General features: G+C 37.0%; 1 protein-coding gene across 13 annotated transcripts in view; it reads left to right on the top strand.

Annotated features, from left to right (window-relative positions):
• The window catches only part of USP15 (ubiquitin specific peptidase 15), a 179031-nt gene that overhangs the window by 33429 nt on the left and 120296 nt on the right, over positions 1-25306 (top strand). For 12 of the 13 annotated variants that reach the window (XR_002824880.1, XR_002824882.1, XR_002824881.1 and 9 more), the window contains exon 2: positions 24443-24570. Coding sequence is in view for 10 of the 13 variants with exons in the window: in XM_004381562.2 (XP_004381619.1) it covers positions 24443-24570 (128 nt within the window). In the remaining 3 variants the exon portion in view is untranslated. Of the gene's footprint in view, positions 1-23691; positions 23944-24442; positions 24571-25306 lie in introns of all 13 variants that reach the window. The other variant, XM_023736119.1, reaches the window with a different exon arrangement.

The raw sequence follows: 25306 nt of genomic DNA, 5'->3' as shown, positions 1-25306 counted from the left end.
GTCGAATGCCTTTTCTATGTCAATTGAGAGGGTCATGTGATTCTTTTCTTTCCTTTTATTTATGTGGTGGATTATGTTGATTGATTTTCTAATGCTGAACCATCCTTGCATACCTGGTATGAATCCTACTTGGTCGTGGTGTATTATTTTTTTTGATATGATGCTGAATTCTGTTGGCTAGAATTTTGTTCAGAATTTTTGCATCTATTTTCATGAGAGATGTTGGTCTGTAGTTTTCTTTTTTTGTGGTGTCTTTGCCTGATTTTGGTATCAGGCTTATGCTGGTTTCATAGAATGAATTCAGAAGTGTCACTTCCTTTTCTATGTTCTGAAATAGTTTGAGTAGTACTGGTACAAGGTCTTCTGTGAATGTTTTGTAGAATTCTCCAGTGAAGCCATCTGGGCCATGGTTTTTTTTTGCTGGGAGTTTTTTTAATTACCTTTTCAATTTTTTCTCTTATGGGTCTGTTCAGATTTGGGGTAAGTAATGTGTTTCTAGAAATTTATCCGTTTCCTCTCGGTTTTCAAATTTTTTGGAGTATAGTTTTTCATAATACTCTTGTTATGATCTATGATCCTTTTTATTTCAGCTGAATCTTTTGTAATGTCCCCCATTTCATTTCTTATTTATTTGCATCCTCTGCTGTTTTTCTTTTGTCAGTCTGGCCAGTTGTTTGTCAGTTTTGATTCTTTCAGAGAACCAACTTTCGGTTTGGTTGATTCTTTCTATTGTTTTTCTGTTCTCTATTTCATTTATTTCTGGTCTTTATTATTGCCTTTTTTCTGGTGGCTGTGGGCTTTTTTTTTTTTTTTTGCTGTTCTCTTTCTATTTGTATGAGTTGTGTAGTTAATGTTTTGATTTTGTCTCTTCTTTTTTGATGTGTGCATCTATTGCTATAAATTGTCCTCTGACTACTGCCTTTGCTGTGTCCCAGAGGTTTTGGTATGATGTATTTTCATTCTTGTTTGATTCTAGGAATTTTTGGTTCCATCTCTGATTTCTTCTGTTACCCAGTGGTTTTTAAGCAAGGCGTTATTCAGTTTCCATGTAACTGATTTTTTTCCATTGCTCTTTCTGTTGTTAATTTCTACCTTGATGACTTTGTGGTCAGAGAAGGTACTTTGTATTATCTCAGCCTTTTGGATCTTGTTGGGGATTGCTCTGTGGCCTAAGATGTGGCCTATTCTGGAGAACGTTCCATGTGCATTGGAAAAGAATGTGTACCTTGCAGCTCTAGGGTGGAGTGTTCTATATATGTCTATGAGGTCAAGTTGGCTGATTGTGCCCTTTAGGACTTCTGTATCTTTGTTGAGTTTCTTTTTAGATGTTCTGTCCTTTACTGAGAGTGGTGTGTTGAAGTCTCCTAGTGTTACTCTAGAACTGTTAATTTCTCTTTTCAGTGCTGTTAGAGTTTATGTATTTTGGAGCCCTGTCATTGGGTGCATAGATATTTATTATGGTTATGTCTTTATGATGGATCGTCCCCTTAATCATTATATAGTGTCCTTCTTTGTCTTTTATGGTGGATTTTGTTTTAAAGTCTATTTTATCTGAGATTGGTATTGTCACTCCTGCTCTTTTTTGGTAGTTACTTGCTTGATATATTTTTTTCCAACCTTTGTTTTTTAGTAAATTTACGTCTTTGTTTCTAAGGTGTGTCTCTTGTATTGATGGATCCTGTTTTTTAATCCATTCAGTCACTCTCCGTCTTTTTATGGGTGCATTTAGGCCGTTTACATTCAGTGTAATTATTGATAGCTGTGAGTTTGTTGCTGTCATTTTGTAGTGCTTTTTTCGATGGTGCTGACATGTTCCTCTTACTCTCCTGTGCTGAATTCCTTTTGTTTGTGGATTTTTTTCTTCATTTCTTTTGTTTTTGTAGGTTTTGTTTTTACTGAGACTTTATGTTTTTCCTCTTTATTTTGATGAGTAGGTTTGTTAACTTTTTTTGTGGTTACCGTGAAATTCACCCTTATCTTCCTAGGTTTGAACCAATCTGTTATTACTTGGTTTTGCCTTTCCTTCCTCTGTATTAGAAGGTTGTATACCTACACCTTTTATTCCCTTTTATTGTTTTGATGTTGTTGTCATTTACAGATTACTCTGATTCCCTGTTGTATTTCTTTTGGTTTTGGATAGCCCTTGAGAGTTCATTTCCTATATTAGTATCTGGCTGGTACGATCCTGTGTCCTGGATTCAACCTGTGAGCTGATGCTGTTTGTTCTCAGATCGAAGGACTCCCTTTTCTTGTAAGTTTGGTTTGGTTTTTACATAGTCCCTTAATTTTTGTTTATCTGGAAATGATCTAATTTTACCATCATATTTGAACGAGAGTTTTGCAGGATATATTATTCTTGGCTGGCAACTTTTTTCTTTCAAGGTTTTATATATGTCATCCCATTGCCTTCTTGCCTGCATGGTTTCTGCCAAATAATCTGAGCTTAGTCTTATTGTTTCTCTTCTGTATGTGATTTTTTTTTTCTCGAGTTGCTCTCAGGAGTCTTTGTCTTTGGCGAATGTGATTATGATATGCTTTGGTGATTTTCTTTTGGGGTCTATCCTGTATCGGGTTCATTCAGCTTCTTGCATGGCCAGAAAACTTTTTGGGGAAGTTTTCTGTCAGCAGTTCTTCAACGATCCTCTGTGTGTTTTCTGTTTTCTCCCCCTCTTCTGGAACTGCAATCACTTGCACATTTTTACTTTTGATTGTATCCCACATCATTCTCAGGGTCTTGTCATTTTTCTTTGTTCTTTTTTCTAATTTTTCCTCAGAGTTGTATCGAAGTGTTTGTCTTCAGTTTTACTGATCCTGTCTTCCACTATTTGAAACCTGTTCCTCAGGCCTTTTGTGACACTGCCCATTTCTGAAATCTTGTTGTTTATCTTTTGGGTTTCTAATTGTTGTTTTTGTATGATTTCTAGTTGTGAATTTATTTCGACATTTTGTTCCTGAATTATTTTCCTGAATTCTTCCATTTTTTTGTCTGTATTTTCCCGGAATTTATCTGCCTTTTCTATGAATTTGTGTATTTTTTCCTCAATTGTGTCTACTTTTTGCTTCTACTTTTGGATGGCTCTGAATATTGAGTTCCCTATCAGGTAGTTCTAGTGCCTTTTCTTCTACTGGAAAGTCATCTGGTGTTTTATTTTGGACTCCTACTGGAACCGTCCTGTTCTGTTTTTGTAAATTTTTTTATATTGTCTGGCGTCTTCGGGGTATTCAGTAGTTATTTTACTTGTTTATTGATTACAGATTTGTTTGTTTCATCCTACTGTTTTCTTTTATTTGGTTATGTCTGAGCAGGTGGTCTGTGTGTTCTTTGTTTTTTGCTCATCTTTGGGCACGATATTTTTTGCCTCCTTCTGCAGTTGGCAGGGTCAATCACTCAGATATGGTACACCAGGGCAGGGCTAGTTGAAGAGGAGTTGCTGGGATGAGTTGTTTGTGGCGCTTATTATGGCCACCAGGGTTGGTCGGTAATCAGTGCAGGGCAGGTTCCGGTACGCAGTGCCTGGGCTGCTTGGTGGTGTGATGTTCAGCACACGGTGCAGGTTGGCAGGATGGAGGGGGAAGATTTTGATGTGTGGGCCTAAGATCGGTATGGGAGAGAGGAGAGAGGAATGGGAGCCAAAAACATACAAACCAGAAAAAGTGCTAGGGGAGCTTGCCGTTGGAGTGGGAGATGATGGAGTGGGATGGAGTGGGAAAGACTATGAAACGGAAAAAAACAAAAAGGAGAAGAAGAAAAAGAAAGAAAGAAAAGGAATAAGTAAAAATTGAAAGAAAACCTCCCAGGGATCCCTCTGGTGCTGCAAGGTCTGGGGAAGTTGTTTCCAGGCCATGAAGTACAGCCTAGCTAGAAGGGGTAGAGGTGTCATTCAGCGCCAGGTATTCAGGGGACAGGAAGGAAAGGAAAGTATAGAGAGATGAGAAACAGAGTAGTGAAGAAAGACAAAAAGGGAAAAAGAGGGAAAAGAAAACAACAAAATAAAAAAGAACAAGAAAAACAAAAAAGCCCCCCAAAAAAAACCAAGAAAAAAGAAATGCCCTCGGGGATCCCTCTGCGCATCAGCACAAACTGAGGGGGTAGGTCCCCAGCCACGCAGTACTGCCCGGCTAGACCGGTCTCCCAATTCGAGAAAAGAAAAAGAATAGAAACAATTCAAAAGAAACAAACAAAAAAAGCCCCGGAATGCCACCAGTGTGGCAGTATTGGCGAGGAAACAGCTTCACATTGAGTGGCGTTTCACAACCTTTCGCTAAGAAGCAAAAATGGCGCACGGAGCCAAGTATTTGAGAGAAAGGAGGGGGAGGTGGTGAGAGAGAAGGAAGAATCTAAAGAAGTGGAAAAAAGCAACATCAGCAGCCAACAAATGGCACTTAGGGAGCCGGCTAGTGCAGGCGGGTGGAATCCAAGCGACACTGTGATGAAAGTGGTGCTTCCTGGCCAAGTAACTGGCCACAGGACGCATAGCAGGCCAAGTGGGGGTAAAGACGGGTCTCGTGTGGGAAAGCATATATCGCTGGTTACCGGTTGTGCTGTGTCCTGCTGGAAGCCCCGTGAAGCTGCTTTCTCATACCCCCTGTTCACTGATCTCTGATAGGAGTTCAAGATGGTGAATCTGTGCTGTGTTAGCTGATAGAGGACCTCTGCATGTATCTCTCCTTGCTCTCTGTTCTCTGTCAGTTTCTTATTCTATTTGGTGCTTAGCTGAGTTCTGTATCTCTTCATTTGATGCTTAGGGTTTCAGGATGGCCGTTTTTTCTGTTTGGCTTAGTTTTTCGGATGTTTGCTGTGGAGGGAAGGCGTGGTGCTTCTGCCTATAACGCCATGTTGCCCGGAAGTACAGAGATTCATTTTTTAAAGGATTGGTAAGGTACATAGAATTATGGGTCCATTGGATGTGTTAAGGTGGTTGTTGGTGACTGTAAAAACAATGTGAGGGCCTGTTGGGGTACGAAGACCTACTGTACTAGGTCAAAGAGTAAATGAGAATTGAAATCAATTAAGAGAAGACTGACTGTGAGCATAGGTTGGGAAAATGAGAGTAGATAGAAGAGGAAATGGGGGGGTGCTTAGCAAGGTTTCCCTTTTAAAGTGGAGGCGACTTGGATCTGTTTGTATGCTGAGTGGAAAAAGCCAGAGAGAGACAGTTTAAAAATACAGGGAGAAACAAGGTGGAAGGAGCCATTAATGGTGGGAAGGTCTCCAAGGAGGCAAGAGAAGATGTAATCCAATACATAGGAACAAAATAATCAGCTCTGGGTTTAAGGAGGGTTACATACTCTGCTGATGTATAAGGGAATCAGATTAAGATTAAGGTTTGGAGCAAGAGAGGTAGACAGAAAATTGAGGTCTCTAACTCCTTTGTAAAATAGGTGTTAGGTTCGTGTGTTCAACCTATTTGGTTAGAAACTTTGATAGCATGATGAAGGTTTGAAATAATTACTGGGAATAGATAAGGCTATACTTGAGACATGCTGGAGAATTGTGAGTCCTCTTTGAACATTTGGGAGATTGAAAACCATAGATCCTTAGTGCCACCTTCAGGAGATTTTGTTTAGTAATTTTTGAATCCTGATAATAATTACATTGATAAAAAGTATTTTCATATTGATGTACTAGTGTGTGAGAATTATGGGTAATGACCAAGTATGAGGTACCCTCATAAAATCCCCTGAAACTCAGTGAAACAGGGAAATGATTGTGATTCAGCCACAATATGTAAAATCATAAATAAAGTTATCTGCTAGACCATACTTTGGTAATTTATTTCTTAGCTTTTTATATGGGAGCACAGTCAGATATCTCAGTATTATTCAGAAATATTGTACCTTCTGTCTCATCTATAGAGCATGACTCTTTCATAGAAAAAAATTAAATTGCTCTCTTCACAAAGTAATTAATAACTGTCCTGTGCTTTAGGCTATTCTAGATGTTTACACGTTAGTACTCATATGAATTTTAGATGGTTGCAAATCTATAGTTTAATTTTTGCTACTAAAACTAATCAGCTAAAATAAATATGTCAATTTTAGGGTTTTTTGTTTGTTTAACTGATATTATTTTCTGAGGTACCAAGGGTAGTAATCTGGACCTTCTGTATTTTATGTGCTTTTCCATTCTTTTACTATGAGATGTCAGTCCATCATTTTTACTTTTCTGGCTTACTTACTGGTTGTTGTAGTTACCAAAAGGAAATAATTTCTCAAAAATGAATACAGTATATCAGAATCACAATTTGATAAATGTAGAAACAACCACAAATAGATCATGCTTTTCCAAAGAAAATTCTTCAAGGCATACGTAAATTTTTATTAAAATTTAATGCAAGCTCATCTCTTTGAAAAGATAATATGAAATCATTATGAATTTCTTTCAAAGATAAACAGTAGCAAAACTACAACTATAATACATTTTATGCTTTTTGCTGTACATTTAAAAAATATTTTATTGTGATTTTGGAGAAAATTTACATAGTAAATTACATTCTCATTTAACAGTTTCTATACATATTATTCAGTGACATTGGTTACACTTTTCACAGTGTGTCAGCATTCTCATTATTTCTATTTTCGTTCTGTTTCCATTAATCTAGCTTCATTGTCCTCCCTTACCTTCTCATCTTTGATCTAGGGTAAATGTTGACTGTTAGGTCTCATTCAGATAATTGTTTAGAAGAGCACAGTACTCACGAGTGATATTATTTTATGAGCTATTCTGTTATTTTTCTGATAGATAACCACCAGGAATGTTTGAGTTCCAAGTATAAAGGGTATCCCAGGGCAATGGTCTTGGAGGTTCCTGTAGTCTTTATTGGTCCAGTAAATTTGGCCTTCTTTAGGAATTTGAATTTTACATTTTTCTCCCATACTATCTGGAACTATCTGTTGTGTCCTGGACGGAACACTATAGTAGTAGCCGGGAACCATCTAGTTCCCTAGTCTCAAGGTAGGTTCGTATAGACTTTTAGTCCTGTGGACTAGTTTCTTCTTTGAGTCTTTGGTTTCCTTCTTTTTCTTTTGCTTCAGACACATAAAGATCAATAATTGTATCTTAGATAGCCACTTGCAAGCTTTTAAGACCCCAGACAGTACTCACCAACCTAGAATGTAGAGCATTATCTTTATGAGCTATGTTATGCGAGTTGACCGAGTTGCCCCCAAAACTGTGGTCCTAACCCTCAAACCCAGTAACCCAATCCTGTGAGGTGTTACGTTATGTCTGGGAAGTATCCATAATTGTGCCCCGTATGTGCTATATTTTATATATGAAGCACTCACAATTACATATATACATTTGCTTACAGGAACACCTATACATGAGCATCGATATATTCATATGTGCTTACGTATACATATACGAGCATACATATCTACCTATGTCACGGCACATATTTATTGGTTTTTATTATTGTTGAAAAGTTGTATATATTGTGGCTTTTACCAAAATTGTCCCATATTTTTGTGTACTTCGTAGTGTTCTCTTTTACCTTGGTCATATTGTGCTTACTTCACCCTCGTTCAGCATCATTTTACCCATCGTGAAAAGTCTATTATGTAGAAAGTGATTCTCCTTCCCTCACCCTTCCATCCCTGGTAACCACCAAAGAATATTGTTTTCTGTATGTATACCTATTCTTCTCTTTTTAAAATAGTGAGATCTGGGAGTCAACATGGTGCTATAGACAGAAGCACCACGCCATCCCTCCACAGCAAAGACCCAAAAAACTAAGTAAAACGAGACAAACGTCAATCCTGGAACCCTAAGCATCAAGTGAAGAGATAAGAACTCAAGCATACACTGAATGGAATAAGAAACTGACAGAGAACAGAAAACGAGAAGAATCTCGAGCAGAGATCCCCTATCAGCTAATGCAGCGCAGATCCACCATCTTGGACTCCTGTTGGAGATTGGCGGACAGGGAGTGCTGTCAAGCAGATTCACGGAGCTCCCAGCAGAAGACAGAGCACCCAGTAACCAGAGAGACACACTTTCCCATCCCCCACCCAACCTCCCCCTGCTCAACCTTCGCTGCTTTCTGGCTGGCCGATCCTTGGCCTCTTGGTGGGTTAATTCCCAGCTTCCAGGAGGGCTGATTCACTGCTTCCCGGCAGGTCGATCTGCTGCTTCCCAGTGAGATGCAACAGCGGCATGGGAGATGACGGTTCCATGCCAAGAGGATTCGCCCCACCCACACTGGCTGGCTTCTTCAGTGCGATTTCTTTGTTGCTAGTATTGCTTTTTTCAGCTTCTTTTTGTTTGTTGCCTCCCTCTTCCTCCTCTCCCTCCTTTCTCTCGAACACCTGACTCCATGTGCCATCTTTGCTTCTTGATGGCTGTGAAGCGCTGCTCATTTGGGGAACTGTTTCCCCAGTCCACTTCTCCCATCCGCGTGGCCATGCTGGTGGGATCCCTGGGTTTTTTTTGTTTGTTTGTTTTTTGTCTGATTTATCTCTTTTTTCCTTTTTATTTTTCTTCATTTTTCGGTTTCTCATCTCTTTCAACTTACCTTCTTTTCCTTTTTCCTGAATACCTGGTGCTGTGTATCATCTCCAACCCTTCTAGCCAGGTTATAATACATGGTTTAGTAGCCGTTTCCCGGTCTGCACAGCTCCGCTGGTGGGATCCCTGGAGGCATTTTTTTCTTTAATTTTTATTTTTTTAAATTAATTTTATTTATTTATATTTTAATTTTAATTATTTTTTCCTTTTTGTTCTCCATTCTCGGTTTCTTGTTTCTCCACTCCCAATGGCAAGATCCTTCAGCACTTCTTTTTCCTTCCTGTTTCTCTCTCCTCTCTGTCTTCTTTTCCATACCCAGCCTAGCTCCACACATCACAACCTGCCCATCACCCTCCTTCCTGCTTATCTGCCCTGTGTGCTGAACATTGCACTCTCAAGCAGCACAGGCACAACCTAGTGGAACCTGCCCTGCAGTGATCACTGGCTCATCTTTTTGGCCCGAGTATGTGCCACAATCAACCATTGCAGCCCCTCCACCTCAGCTGGACCTGCCCTGCTGCACCATAGCTGACTTACTGGCCCTGCCCATTGACAAGGTGAAAAATACTCTATCCACAGACGAACAAACAACAAAGAATGCACAGCCCATCTGCTCAGACATACTAAATGAAACAAAAAATCAGGATAAAACAAACAAATCTGTAATCAGTAAATGAGTAACTACTGAATGTCCCGAAGACAGCAGACAGTATCAAAATATATAAAAAAACAGGACAGGATGGTTCTAGTAAGCATCCAAACTAAAACACCAGATGACTTTCTAAAAGAAGAAAAGGCACTAGAACTACCTGATAGGGAATTCAAATCTCTAATATTCAGAGCTATCCAAGAGTTGAAGCAAAAAGCAGACAAAAATGAGGAAAAAACAGACAAATTCATGGAAAAGACAGACCAAAAAATGTAAGAATTCAGAAAAATAATACAGTAACAAAATGCCAAAATAAATTCACAACTAGAAATCATACAAACACAACAATTAGAAACCCAAAAGATAAACAACAAGATTTCAGAAATGGACAGTGTCACAGAAGGGTGAAGGAGCAGGTTTGAAACAGTGGAAGACAGGATTAGCGAAATTGAAGACAAACTAGGATACAACTCTGTGGAAAAATCAGGAAAAAGAATGAAGAAAAATGAAGAGACCCTGAGAATGATGTAGGATACAATCAAAAGCAAAAATTTTCAAGTAATTGGAGTTCCAGAACAGGGGGAGAAGACAGAAAACAAAGAGAGGATCATTGAAGAATTGCTAATAGAAAACTTCCTAATATCATGAAAGATGAAAAGCTGACCATCCAAAAAGCTCAACAAACTCCATATACGATAGACCTCAAAAGAAAATCACCAAGGCATATCATAATCACCCTAACTGAAACCAAAGACAAAGACAGAATCCTGAGAACAGCTCAAGGAAAAAAAAAGTTACATAGGGGAAACAATAAGACTAAGCTCTGATTACTCAACAGAAACCCTGTAGGCAAGAAGGCAATGGGATGACACATATAAAACCTTGAAAAAGAAAAGTTGCCAATCAAGAATAATATATCTTGCAAAACTTTTGTTCAGTTATGATGGTGAAATTAGGATATTTCCAGATAAAGAGAAGTTAAGGGACTATGTAAAAACCAAACCAAACTTACAAGAATTATTAAAGGGAGTCCTTCAGTCTGAAAACAAATAACGTCAGACCACTGCCTGAATCTAGTACGCAAGATCGCACCAGCCAGATACTAACATAGGAAATGAACTCTCAAGGACTATTCAAAACCAAAAGATTTACACCAGGGAACCAGAGAGGTTAATCTGCAAATGACAACAATATCCGAACAATAAAAGAGGAGATAAACGGTGTAGGTGTAGAACTTTCTAATGGAGAGGAAGGTAAGGCGATACCATGTAATAATAGACTGGTTCAAACCTAGGAAGATAAGGGTAAATTTCAAGGTAACCACAAAGAAAGTTAACAAACCTACTCATCAAAGTAAAGAAAAACATGAAGTCTCAGTAAAAACAAAACCTACAAAAACAAAAGAAATGAAAAAAATCCATAAAGAGGAATTCAGCACAGGAGAGTAAGTGGAACAAAGAAATCGTCAGCATCACAGGAAAAAAAAACACTATAAAATGACAAAAATTAATCCACATTTATCATAATTACACTGAACATAAATATCCTAAATGTACCCATAAAGAGACAAAGAGTGACATAATGGATTAAAAAACAGGATCCATCAATATGCTGTCTACAAGAGACACACTTTAGAAACAAATACATAAATATATTAAAGATCAATGGATGAAAAAAAATATATATCAAGTAAGCAGCCACCAAAAAGAGCAGGAGTGGCAATACTAATCTCAGGTAAAACAGACTTTAAAACAAAATCAACCATAAAAGACAAAGCAGGACACTATATCATGATTAAAGGGACAATCTAGCATGAAGACATAACATAATAGATATCTGCGCACCCAATGACAGTTCTCCAAAATACATAAAACAAACTTTAACTGCACTGAAAAGAGAAATTGACAGTTCCACAGTAATAATAGGAGACTTCAACACACCACTATTGGTAAAGGACAGAACATCTAGAAAGAAACTCAACAAAGATACAGAAGATCTAAAGGCTCTAATCAGCCCTCTTGAACTTTTAGACATATATAAAATACTCCAACCAACAGCTGCAAAGTACACATTCTTTTCCAGTGCACATGGAACGTTCTGCAGAATAGACCATGTATTAGGCCGCAAAGCAACCCTCAAAAAAATTCAAAATGTTGAAATAATACAAAGTATCGTCTCTGACCACAACAGGATCAAAGAAGAAACTAACAACAGGAAGAGCAAGGGTAAAAAATCAGTTACGTGGAAGCTAAATAACACCTTACTTAAAAATCACTGGGTAATAGAATACATCAGACATGGCATAAAAATTTCTAGAATTAAATGAGAATGAAAACACATCATACCAAAATCTTTGGGACATGGTAAAGGCAGTGATCAGAGGTCAGCTTATAGCAATAGATGCACACATCAAAAAAAAAAAAAAATAGAAAGGGACAAAATCAAAATATTAGCTACACAACTCAAACAAATAGAAAACAGCAAAAGAAGCCTGCAGCCATCAGAAGGAAGGGAATTAATAAAGATCAGAGCAGAAATAAATGAAACAGAATAGAAAAACTAGGGAATCAACAAAACCTAAAGTTGGTTCTTGGAAAGGATCAACAAAATCAGCAAACCACTAACCCAGACTAACAAAAACAGGAGAGGACACAAATAACCCAAATAAGAAATTAAATGGGGAGCATTACCAAAAGACCTAACTGAAGTAAAAGGATCATAACAGACTATTATGAGAAAGTATACTCTAACAAATTTGAAAGTATAGAAGAGATGGACAAATTTCAAGAAACACACTACCTACCCAAAGTATCACAAATTGATGTTGAAAATCTGAACAGACCCATAACAAGAGATTAAAAAGGTAATAAAAAAAACTCCCAACAACAACAAAAAAAGCCCTTGCCCAGATGGCTTTACTGGAGAATTCTGCCAAACATTCCGAGAAGAACTTACACCAGTACTACTCAAATTATTTCAGACCAGAAAAGGAAAGGATATTTCCAAATTCATTTTATGAAGCCAGCATAACCCTGATACCAAAACCAGGCAAAGATACCACAAAAAAAGAAAATTATAGACCAACATCTCTCATGAATATAGATGCAAAAATTTTCAACAAAATTCTAGTCAGTAGAATTCAGCATCATATCAAAAAAAAAAAATAACACACCACATCCAAGTCGGATTCATACCAGGTATGCAAGGATGGTTCAGCATTAGAAAATGAATCAACTTAATCCACCACAGAAATAAAAAAAAGAATCACACAATCATCTCAATCGACGCAGAAAAGGCATTCGACGAAGTCCAACACCCATTCCTGATAAAAACTCTCAATAAAATAGGTATAGAAGGGAAATTCTTAACATAATAAGGGGAATCTATACAAAACTGAAAACCAACATCATTCTTAATGGAGAGAAGCCAAAAACATTCCCCTTGTGAACAGGAAGAAGACACGGATGTCCTTTATCACCATTCCTGTTTAACTTGAAGTCCTAGCTAGAGCAATAATGCAAGAAAAAGAAATAAAGGGCATCTAGATTGGTAATGAAGAAGTAAAATGTCCCTAATTGCAGATGGTGTGATACTATGTAGAGAAAACCCGGAAGACTCCACGAGAAAACTATTGGAACTAATAGAAAGATTCAGCAAAGTAGCAGGATACAAGATAAACAGAAAAATCAGTTGGATTCCTGTACACCAATAAAGAGAACGATGAAAAGGACATCAGGAAAGCAATACCATTTATAATAGCCCCTAAAAAAAGAAAACACTTAGGAATAAATCTAACCAGGGATGTAAAGGTCCTATAGAAAGAAAACTACAAAACACTACTGTAAGAAACCCAAAGGGATCTACATAAATGGAGAAACATACTATGCTCATCGATAGGTAGACTCAATATTGTGAAAATGACAATTCTACCCAAAGCAGTCTACAAATACAATGCAATCCTGATCCAAATACTAACAGCGTTCTTTAAAGAGATGGAAAAACTAATCATTAACTTTATATGAAAAGGGAAGAGGCCCCAGATAAGTAACGCATTATTGAAGAAAAAATAAAGTTGTTGGACTCACACTACCTGACCTCAGAACCTACTATACAGCTACGGTAGTCAAAACAGGCTGGTACTGGTACAACGACAGATACATTGATCCGTGGAACAGAATCGAGAACCCAGATGTAAATCCATCCACCTACAGTCACCTGACCTTTTACAAGAGCCCAAAGTCCATCAAATGGGGAAAGGACAGTCTTTTCAACAAATGGTGCTGGCAAAATTGGATATCCCTTTGCAAAAATATGCGACAGGATCCATACCTCACACCATACACAAAAACTAATTCAAAATGGATCAAAGACCTAAATATAAAGTCGAAAACTATAAAGTTCATAGAAAAAATATAGAATCAATGCTAGAGACTCTAATACACAGCACTAATGGGATACAAACCATAAATAACAACATACAAACTCCAGAAGATAAGCTAGATAACTGGGATCTTCTAAAAATTAAGTAGTTACACTCATCAAAAGACTTCACCAATAAGAGTAAAAAGAGAACCTACAGACTGGGAAAAAATTTTTGGCTTTTACAAATCCATGAAAGGTCTAATCTCTAAATTCTAGAGGAAAATCCAACACCTGTACAAACAAAAACACAAGCCAATTAAAAAATGGGCAAAGGAAATGAACAGACACTTCACGAAAGAAGACATTCAAGTGGCTAACAGACACATGAGGAAATGCCCGAGGATCACTAGCCATTAGAGAAATGCAATTCAATACTACAATGAGATACCATCTTACCCTGGCATTACTGGCAGGAATCAGAAAAACAGAAAATAACAAATGTTGGAGAGGGTGCGGGGAGATTGGAACTTCTATGCACTGCTGGTGGGAATGCAAAATGGTACAACCATTTTGGAAAACTATATGGCGCTCCCTTAGAAAGCTAGAAATAGAAATACCATATGATCCAGCAATCCCAGTCCTAGAAATATATCCTAAAGAATAAGAGCCATCACATGAATAGACACATGCACACTCATGTTCATTGCAGCATTGTTCACAATAGCAAAAAGAAATAACCTAGATGCCCATTAACAGATGAATGGTTATAGAAACTGTGGTACATACACACAACAGAATACTGTGCAACGATAAAGAACAATGATGAATCTGCAAAGCATCTCACAATGTGGATGAATTTGGAGGACATTATGCTGAGTGAAATAAGTCAATCACAAAAGGACAGATATATTGTATGAGACCACTAGTGTAACAACTCATGAAAAGGTTTATACACAAAAAGAAGTAATCTTTGATGGTTACTAGGGAGGGGAGGGGTGGGGGTCGAAAAACACTAAATAGACAATAGATAAGTGGTAACTTTGGTGAAGGGTAAGGCAGTACACAATAATGGGGAAGCCAGCACAACGTGTTCAGGGTAAGGTCATGGAAGCTCCATGAACAAATCCAAGCTGTCTTAGGGACTGAATTACTGGGCTGAGGGCTGTGGGGTCCATGGTCTCAGGGAACATCTAGCTCAATTGGTATAACATAGTTTGTAAAGAAAATATTGTACATTCTGCTTTGGTGAGTAGCGTCTGGAGTCTTAAAAGTCTATATGGAGCCATCTAAGATACTCCACTGGTTTCCCCCCTTCAGGAGCAATGGAAAATGAAGAACACACCAGCCCAGAGACAGGGACTAGAAGGCAGGAGGGGACAGGGAAAACTGGTAATAGGGAACCCAAGGTCGAGTAGAAAGAATACTGACACGTCATAGAGTTGTTAACCAGTGTCGTAAAACAATGTATGTACTGTTTAATGAGAAACTAGTTTGTTCTGTAAATCTCCATCTAAAGTTCAGTAAAATAAAACAGTGAGATCATACAATATTTATCCTTTTGTGATTGATTTATTTCACTCAGCATGATATTCTCCAGATTCATCCACATTATGGTATATTTTGAGAATTTATTATTCTTTATGCTTGCATAGTGTTCCACTGTATGTATGTACTACAGTTTGTTTATGCATTCATCTTTGGATGGGCAGTTCGGTTGTTTCCATCTTTTTGCTATTGTGAACAATGCTGTAATGAACATAGGTGCGCATACGTCAGTTCATGTCAGTAGTTTTTGTTCTTTAGGGTATATATCTAGGAGTGGGATTGCTGGATCATAGGGTATTTTTATGTCTAGCTTTTTGAGGAAGCACCATACCATTTTCCATAGTGGTTGAACCAGTTTGTAATCCCACCAGCAGTGGAGCAGGGTTTCAGTCTCCCTGCAGCCTCAGGAGCATTTGTTGTTTTGTTTTTTCATCAGTGCCTTTCTTGCAGAGATCAGATGGTATCTCATTGTGGTTTTGATTCGCATCTCTCTGATGGTTAATGATCACAAGCATCTTTTCATCTGTTTGTTGACCTCTTGAATGTCGTCTTTGGTGAAGTGTTTATTCATTTTGTAACTAAAAGGTCAGCAGTTCAATTCCACCAGCTGCTCCTTGGAAACCCTATGAGGCAGTTCTGCTCTGCCCTATAGGATCACTATGAGTCGGAACCGACTCGACGGCATCTAACAACAACAACAAAGCTGTATTTATAATTTTCTTATTTTTTTTCACTTGTTGACTGTCACTTAACTGTCAGTTTTGTTTGCCTCAGCATTACTCATAGTCTATAAATTTGTACTTCATTCTGTTTATATGTGTATGAAGATGTATATATTCATAATCCATTATTCTATATTAAATAGAAAATGTATCTCGTCATATCTGATGTCCTATTTCAGGAAACACAGGAGTATATAAAGAAAAATATAACAAAACACTTCCTGGTTTAAGAAAGAAAGCATTACGAATACAGTTGACTCTCCCTATATGCATTTCGTTGTTCCCATTTCCTTTCTTCCCTTACCAGAAAGAAGCACTATTCTGAAATGGACTTTTATCCTTTCTTTATTTATACTTTAATTGCATATGGATCTGTAAATAATATGTAGTATTTGTGACATGTTTTAAAATTCCTGTAAACCCGACCTGTTGTCATCAAGTCAGTTCCAACTCATAGCAACCCTATACAACAGAGTAGAGGTGCCCTATAGAGTTTCCAGGGAGCGGTGGTGGATTTGAACTGCCAACCTTTTGGTCAGCAGCCAAGCTCTTAACTATTAAGCCACCAGGGCTCCATAAAAATTTCTATATTTGAACTATATTTGCATTTATGTTAGTATGTTTGTCTTATTTTGTATGTGTCCTCTTTTAAGTTTTTTTAAAATTTAACATTGTATTTTTGAGATTTATCCATGTTAATAATGTGTAGTTCTGTGTTTCATTTCAATTTTTATTTATTCCATGACATAAATAATGGATATTAGGTTTTTTTCCAAATTATTCTTCTTACAAATTATTCTGTAGGAAATATTCTTTTATTTTTATTCTTGTATGTTCAAAACTTTCTATAGGGTAGAAACTTAGCAATGACATTACATAATCGTATGGTATGCACATCTTCATCTTTAATAGTCGCACATTTTTTTTCCAGTTTATACCCCACCGCTAGGGAGTAAGTATAACAGTTCTGATTCTCCTACACATCTTCACCGCACTTAGTATTGGTAACAAATGTGCATGTGCTTGTGTTTGTTTCATGGGAATGATATGATATGTCTTTGTTAGTCTTAATTGGCATTTTCCCCATTGCTAATGAGGTTCAGCATCTTCTCGTACATTTAGAGGCTCTTCTGATTCATTTTCTGTAAATTTTCCGTTTTTTATTTATTTTTAAAACTAATTTAAAGGAGCTCTTTTTGTATTCTGGATTCTAATCCTTTGTTGGTTATATGCAGTATAAGTATTTTCCAAGTCTGTATCTTATCTGTTTACTTTGGTGGTATCTTTTGTTGAACAGAAGCTTTTCATTTTAACAGCAAGTTTATCAGCCTTTTCTTTAAGATTTTTTTGCTTTTTGTCTTAACACTTTCTATATTCTAAGGTAACAAAAATTTTCTCCTATATTTAAAAAATTTATTCTTTCATTTTCACATAGTTTTTAATTCATCTAGAATTTACTTTTGTATAGTTCTGGTGTCATGTGGCATGTGTTCCGTGCTGTGTAAAATCACACAATAAAAACCACAGGGCATATGGGAAGAAAGGGGTTGGAGCACAACATTCAAAAACTTTGTCAGTAATCCATTAAAAAAAGAAAGAAAAAACCCTAAAAATGATAACACAGTTTTACGTATGTCATATGCTTATGAAATACATAAATACTACAATAATACGCCGTTTTACTTTTAAAGGAGGCTTGGAGGCACAGTGGTTAAGAGCTACAGCTGCTGACCAGAAGGTCAGCAGTTCCAGTCCACAAGCTGCTTCTTGGAAACTCTATGGGACAGTTCTACTCTGTCCTATAGGATTGCTGTGAGTCAGAATCGACTCGATGGCGAGGGGTTTTTACCTTGAAAAAGACGAAGTTTGCTTGTGGAAGTGAGATGAGATGCAGAAGGGTTTCAATTTGAGTTATTGTGAAGTGGTAAAAGGAGAGTTATCTGAAATCTGCCAGAAAGTTGTAACAACAGATGTGGAGGGTGTGGTTCCTAGTACACCAGGTAAATTTAAGTAGTTGGCAAATGTTTGAGGTGTGTGTGTTTTGTGCATCCCTGCATGGTTCAGTACAGCTAGGTAATTTTCTGAGTTCACCTAGTGTGTCTGGGACAGAGCTAGGACTAGGGTGAGGCAGGTGAGATACCTAGGGCACAAAATTTAAGAGACACCCACTCTCGGTTTCTTAGGCATCTCGTTTCTTTACCCTAGTCCTGGCGTTACTTATTGTGGAAATAGCGCTTAAGCGTATACTGAAATTTGTGTTACGCTCCAATTGTTCCCAAATGTATCAATCACATTTGAACACATCCAAGTTTTCAAAACAAGCGTTAAAGCAGAACTGATTGTGTATGTGAGATAGAGCTCTAATTTCTTTTTCCCATTTGCATAGTTATTTGTCCTAGTGCTTTTTATAGAGATAAGCCGTCATTCCCCATTAGTTTGTAATGATGCTTTTACCATCTGTCGTATCTCCACGTATATGTGAGTCTAGTTCTTGTTTCTTCATGCTGTTTTTCACTGGTCTTTTTGTTTTTCCCTAAGCCAATACCACATTTTAAAAATCTCAGCTCTGGCACTAACTTTGTAACCTTGGGCAAGTTAATTTCTCAGTGCCTCTATACTTCATCTATGAAACTATGATAATAATACCTACTTCATGTTGGAGCCGTGGTGGCAAAGTGGTTAAGAGCTATGACTGCTAACCAAAAAGGTCCACAGTTCGAATCCACTAGCCACTCCTTGGAAACCCTATGGGGCGGTTCTACTCTGTCCTATAAGGTCGCTATGAGTCAGAATCGACTCAGTGGCAACAGGTTTGGTCTTTGGTTTCATGGGGTAGTTATATAAGGAGTAAATGAGCCAGTACATTAGAGTGCTTAGAAGTATGCACCTGGCCCAAGAGTAAAGCCCAAATGTTAATAATTTTGTTATTATTGAAAATAATTTTTACTACCTGATAGAGTCTTGATGTCTAGTAGACTAAGATTGCCATCTTGTTCTTCCTCTTCCAAACTGAGACAATGTAGGGGGAGATTTATGGAAGGCTTCCTTGAGAAAGTGACATTTAAGCTATCTGAGAGATTATAGGAGTTAACGGGCTGTTGAAGAGAATAGGGGAATATTCTAGGCAGAAGTAACCCTTTTTGACAGACAGGAAAATGGTCTGTCAAAGAACTGAAAGAAGACTCTTGTAGCTGACTCTCAGCACAAAGAAAAGTAGTGCTGGGTAGGCAGGAACAGATCATGCAAGACCTTTTAGGTGTTGGTAAGGATTTTAGACTTCATCTTAAACTCAGTTATAACTATTTGTAAAGATTGATATTTCATGACTTCTTTCTTAGACATCTAAGAAAGAATAAAAGTCATGAGAATGATATTTCTTCAAACCAAACCCATTGCCGTTGAGTCAATTCCAACTCATAGCGACCCTATAGGACAGAGTACAACTGCCCCATAGGGTTTCCAAGGAGCAGTGGTGGAATCTGATCTGCTGACCTTTTGGTTAGCAGCCGAGCTCTTAACCACAGTGCCACCAGGGCTTCTGATATTTCTTAGAGGTAAAAAAGAATGTTATTCTTGTTATTGTTGCCATAGAGTTGATTCCATCTCATGGTTACCTCGTGTGCAGAGTAGAACTACTCCATAGGGTTTTCAAGGCTGTGACCATTTCGAAGTAGATTGCCAGGCTTGTCTTCCAAGGCACCTCTGGGTAAGTTTGAACCACCAGTCTTTCAGCTAGTAGTCAAGTGCTTAACTGTTGGCACCACCCTGGGACTTCTAAGAAAGAACAAAAGTCATGAAATAGCAATCTTTACAGAGAGTCGTAACTTTAAAAAAGAAACTCAAAAGCTAAAATCTGGACCAAGGATTAAGAGTGCTATTGACAGTGTATAAATTCAGGTCTTTCTTCAATTATTTGTAGTCTTTATGATTTATTTATTCTGTTCTAGGCTTTCTCTGTTCAGATTGAGACCTCTTAGGATTTTGGCAGGTTTCAGACTTAGGGGTAGAGTTTTTATAGTGCAGCAAATCTATATAAATGCCTTGAAATACATTTTTTTTCCATTTATTTGTCTTCTCCATCTAATCTTGTTGCCTTTCATACATATACCTAACAAGGCTAGACGTTATTTCTGGAGTAGATATTCCTATTTTTTCTACTTTCCTGATATTGCATTGCCACAAAATTCTGTAAAAAGATAAAGGTGGCCTTTAATAGAGACATGATACCCTTTTGTAATAGAAGGAAGTGTTGAAAAATATTCATCAAATGGAAAAGTCTCTTACAATAGTACCATTATACAGAAAGTAAACACTTCAAGATCTAGGAAAGGGAATTGACCTACAAATTTATGGCAGCCGATGGATAGTGTCAAGCACAAACCTCCAGTATAACTTTAGAGGATTTATCAAGCACTTTGAGAGATAAAATTCTATCTTTTAAAAATATCTCAAGTAAATATAAGTGGAATTTTGATACTGTTCCACAAATAATTTTTAATGTAACCTTTATAAATGACACTTTAAATCGTAGTCGTATTGTTATGTGAAGTCTGTAGTTCCATTTTCTATGCATATGGCATTAACTGTTTATGAAAATTAATTGAGATATCTGTATGTCCATTTTCAAGGCAAAAGCCAATAAGTACTTAGGAAAATTATTGGGAGTCATTATCTATCCTACCAAAAGCGAGCATACCCAAACGGTTTTACATACAGGTACTACCACATTCTCAAGGAACAGATAATCCCTGTCCTTGCAAACTATTTTTTTTTTTTTTTTTAGAAAATAGAAGAAGAAAAACCCAACCAAAACTGACTACTGTCAAGTCGGTTCCAACCCATAGTGACCCCATAGGGTTCCCAAGGCTGTAAGTCTCTACAGAAGCAGACTGCCACGTCTTTCTCCCACGGAGCTGCTGGTGGTTTCGAACCACAGACCTTTCAGTTAGCAGTCAGTTACTTTAACCACTGCAGTACGAGGGCTCATAGAAGAAGAAAAGCGACCTTAATTTTGTACAGCAGAGTAAAGGAGAAAAATCGTGATAAGTTCAGAAAGTTTTTATCACGTTTGACACTTATTCATGGTAGTCTAAACAAGTGTTGAATAGAAAGGAACGTCTTTAACTTAACGAACAGTATTTATTAAAACCCTACTGCAGATATCTTACATAGTGGTAAAACTTTAAAATTATTTCTATTAAAATCGAGACCAAGAATGTTTGCAGTCTTTTCACCTATATTATTTTAGAAGTCCTAGCCACTAATTGTTGTTGTGTACGTTGAGTCGATTCTGACTCAGATTCTATATGACAGAGTAGAACTGCCCCATAGGGTTTCCTAGGCTGTAGTCTTCACGGCAGCAGACCACCAGGTCTTTTCTCCTGCAGAGCTGCTGGTGGGTTTGAACTGCTGACCTTTAGCAGCTGAGTGCCACCAGGGCTTCTTCAGCCAATGATTAGACAAGAAAAGTAGGAATAGAATTAGAAGGGAAAAGACAAAACATATTATTTGCAGCAGTATGACTTTTTACGTAGAAAAATTCAGGAGAATCTACAGAGAAATAGAATTAAGAGTTTAGCAGGCTGCTGGATATAAGATTAACCGGTTTATAAAATTAATCATTTCTATGCATCAACAACAATTATAAAACATGATTGAAGAAACAAAAGTAAAATTTACGATAGTAAAAAACTATCAGGTTCTTAGGAATGAATCGTAACAAAAATAAGTACACTTATTCCTCACTTGTTGCCTGTCTCATTATCTGACATTTCACATTTACAACAATAGTAAAAAATCTACTATCCAACCATTTTGCCCATTAACAGTGTATGTCTTGGCTGTAACAAACACCGAGTTGTGAGATGAGAGTAACACTGGCTGTGATGGTTAAGATTATGTGTCAACATGACCTGGCCATGATTCTGAGTGGTTTGGCAGTTATGTCATGATGTAGTCATCCTGCACTTTGTGATTTGATGTGATCATCCTCCATTTTTGCATAATGCCAATTTTTGCGTAACGATCTGGTCTTTGGAATCTAACCATGTCGATGAGGAGTGGGTGTAATATCTTATTGGAAGAAATTATAAAACTTTATTGAAAGACAGTAAATAATACCTGAGTAAATGGAGAGATCTGCCATGCCTGTAGACGGAAGTCTCCATATTGTAAAGATGGCATTTCTTCCCAAATTACAAGTTCAGTGCAATTCTAATAAAAATCTTAATAGCGTTTTTTTTTTGTGGAACTTGATAAACTGATTCTAGAATTTGTATGAAAGAGCAGATAGCCAGAGATAGCTAAGATTATTTGTAAGAACAACAACAAGCTGTGGGGAGGGAGGAACTTGCCCTAAAAAATAGCAGGATTAAAGTAATTAGAACATATGAAATTGGCACAAGGATAGACAAATAGATGAACAAAATAGAAGAAATGCCACAATGTAAGACATTTCTTTGCAGGAAAGCAAATCAGATGTTGGAGTATCTTGTTTGAAAAGGCAAGGGAGGAAGCATAAGCATTGTTTTAGAGGGTGATGTACAATTCAGTATAATTTTCTTTATTGTCAATTTAACATATAAAATCATTGCTAGTCTAGTATATTTTATTTTAGAGGAAAAAAAAATTTTTTTTTTTAGTGTTTCCCCCCTCACTTCTCCCCTCCCTCGTATAAAAATATTTTTCTTAAGACTTAGTCCTCAATTCTTTTTTTCTCACAAATCTTACATTGGAGGCTTTCAGTTATTTAACCCTGACAGTGGGTTTTGAGTACTTACTAGTATGTAGACAATTCTGCATACTCATCTATAGAAGTCAAATTACTGATGAATATCTTTTAAGAATTGTGAGTTTTTGTTCAGTGCCTTTGCTTCAGCTATTTTCATACATAACTGTAGGTTTTCATTCTTATAGTGCTATGTGTAGTAAGGACAGAAATAATAGAATCATGATCTCCTAAAAAAAAATAATACTTTACACATATTATTACACATGTAAGCTTTAAATATATCATTAACCTTTACTTTTGGTTTTATTTGCAATTGTACCTGGTAAAATGTGGAGAAAATGTTTCTGAAAAATAATTTAAAAGAATTATGAACCAGTAGCACAGCAGTATTTGATGATAGTTATAGTCAGAATAAATTTGTAAAGTCTTAGATTTATGTTTTTTATGGTTTCTTTGCTAGTAAACCTTTATTTTGATTTTGCTGTCCCTAGTAATCTGATGAGAAGCTAATTCCAGGTATTTGAAAGTAAGATAAATATAGTTTCAGTAATGCTTATGGTGCTTTGTGTATCACACTTCTGAAATCAATCAAAAACCAGTGCTGCTTGCCGTGCAGATTTTACTACTGTATGAGGAACAGTCAGAGATAGTATTGTTATTATTAACATTTGTTCGTAAAGAAGCTAATTATTTTTAAAGTTTTATTATAATTATGATCAACGTTTCCAACCTTTTAATAACCAGTTTTCTCTACCCTCAAAAAGGTACATACAGGAAAATGTGTAAAATGAACATATTGTATTTGCAAGTTTCTTTTTTTATTTTGAATTGTTGTGCTTTAAGTGAAAATTTACAATTCAAGTTAGTCTCTCATACAAAAATTTATAGATACATTGATATGTGACCCTAGTTGTTCTCCCTATACTGTGACAGCACACTTCTCCTTTCCACCCCGGATACCCCGTGTCCATTCAACCAGCTCCTGACCCTCTTTGCCTGTATTTGTAAATTTCTTACAAAAGAACCATTTTTCTTATTTCTTTATATTTTACCACATTGTATTTTAAAATTTGTTTTGATTGATAGGTATGATTACTACTTGAATTTTCCTTTCATTGACAGGTATTTTATTGAATGCCTGTTATACTTACTCCTTGTTTATCAACATGTTTAGGTTCTAAAGACCAGGTCGCTATGTGAAAATCAATGTTATGCAAAAATGGATGGTGACCATATTAGATCACAAAATGGAGGATGACTACATCATTATGTAACTGCCAAATTACATCGCTACATAACTGCCAAACCACTGAGAATCATGACCCAGCCAAGTTGACACATAACCTTAACCATCACAGACAGCATTACTCTCCTTGCACTTCGTCATTTGTCACTGCCAGATGTACATCATTAATGTGCAAAATAGGTAGTAGATTTTTTTAGCATCATAAATGCAAAATGTCAGACAATGAGATAGTTGATGAGTGAGGAATGTTGTTGTTGTTAGGTGCTGTTGAGTCCGTTCCGACTCACAGCGACCCTATGTGCAACAGAACCAAACACTGCCCGGCCCCGCACAATCTTCATGATGGTTGTTACGCTTGAGCCCGTTTTTGCAGCCACTCTTGTCAGTCGAGTGAGGAGTAGGTGTACTTAACTTGCTCTTTTTGTTTAAAGCACAGTTAGGGATTTTTTTTTTTAAATGTGTCTGATAATACTTGTCTTTAAGTGGTAGAGATTTATAGAACAATAGAAATAATACTTTACGTAAGTATTTTTCAAGTGGTATTGCAGTGATTCTCAATAATCATTTAAAGTAGGCATGAACTGTAATATAAAATGAAGTGCCAAAAATAGATAGCTCTTTTGATATTCCTTGTACTTCCAGATGTTTTCCTTAACTGATTTCTTTTTTCTTTTTCTAGGTACCTAGTCGATAGTCGCTGGTTCAAACAGTGGAAAAAATATGTTGGCTTTGACAGTTGGGACAAATATCAAATGGGAGATCAAAATGTATATCCTGGACCCATTGATAACTCTGGACTTCTCAAAGGTTGTTATTTTCTTCCTTTAGTCAAGTTGTAAAGTTGTGAAAGTGTTAATTTCAATGAATGTGATATGGAAAATGTTAACGTAAATAAACTGATAAGTTAGGAATTTCTTTGCATTATACATTTGACCTAAGGAACTCACATTATTCTGTCATAATTATTACTCTGTATCATGGCAGATTTTGTTTTTCATTTATGGTATATGAAGGGTTTATTGTCTGAACCTTTAAACAAAGAATGTAAATTAGAAAACCTATCTTATTTTGGGGAAGGGTGCTTTATTGCATAGTTTTTTGTAATGGACACATGGCATTTTTTAAAGTTGAGGAGCACCGATATGTGTTTACATTCTTGAATTTTTACATTAGGATTCTGCTACTCCCACTACTTGCCAGCCCCTCTGTACCTTTCACTGCACTTCATTTAAAGGAAATAAAACATAAGTGCCAGAACTTTCATTTCTGGCCAAGATGGAGTAACAGGGGCCAAATTTACCCTCCTGTCTCAATGAACCAAAAACCTAACAAACACATGAAACAATAGTTTTCAAAACATAGAACAGCAGGCAACAAAGGACAGTGATACCTGAGAGATGGGAAATAAACAAGATGAGCCCTTTGTTTGCTCCATCTTACCTCTTCGAGAGAGTTTCCAAGACACAGCACAGGGAAGGGAAACCCAGGTGGAGCCAAAGCCTGCTAGAGTTTTCAGGGCATAGTCCCAGGGAAGAGCAAGCAG

The sequence above is a fragment of the Trichechus manatus genome, unplaced genomic scaffold, assembly GCF_000243295.1.
Source record: "Trichechus manatus latirostris isolate Lorelei unplaced genomic scaffold, TriManLat1.0 scaffold00086, whole genome shotgun sequence".
NCBI classification, from domain to species: Eukaryota; Metazoa; Chordata; class Mammalia; order Sirenia; family Trichechidae; genus Trichechus; species Trichechus manatus.
The sequence above is the reverse complement of the archived record's forward strand: the minus strand, read 5'-3'. Positions and strand labels throughout refer to the sequence as shown.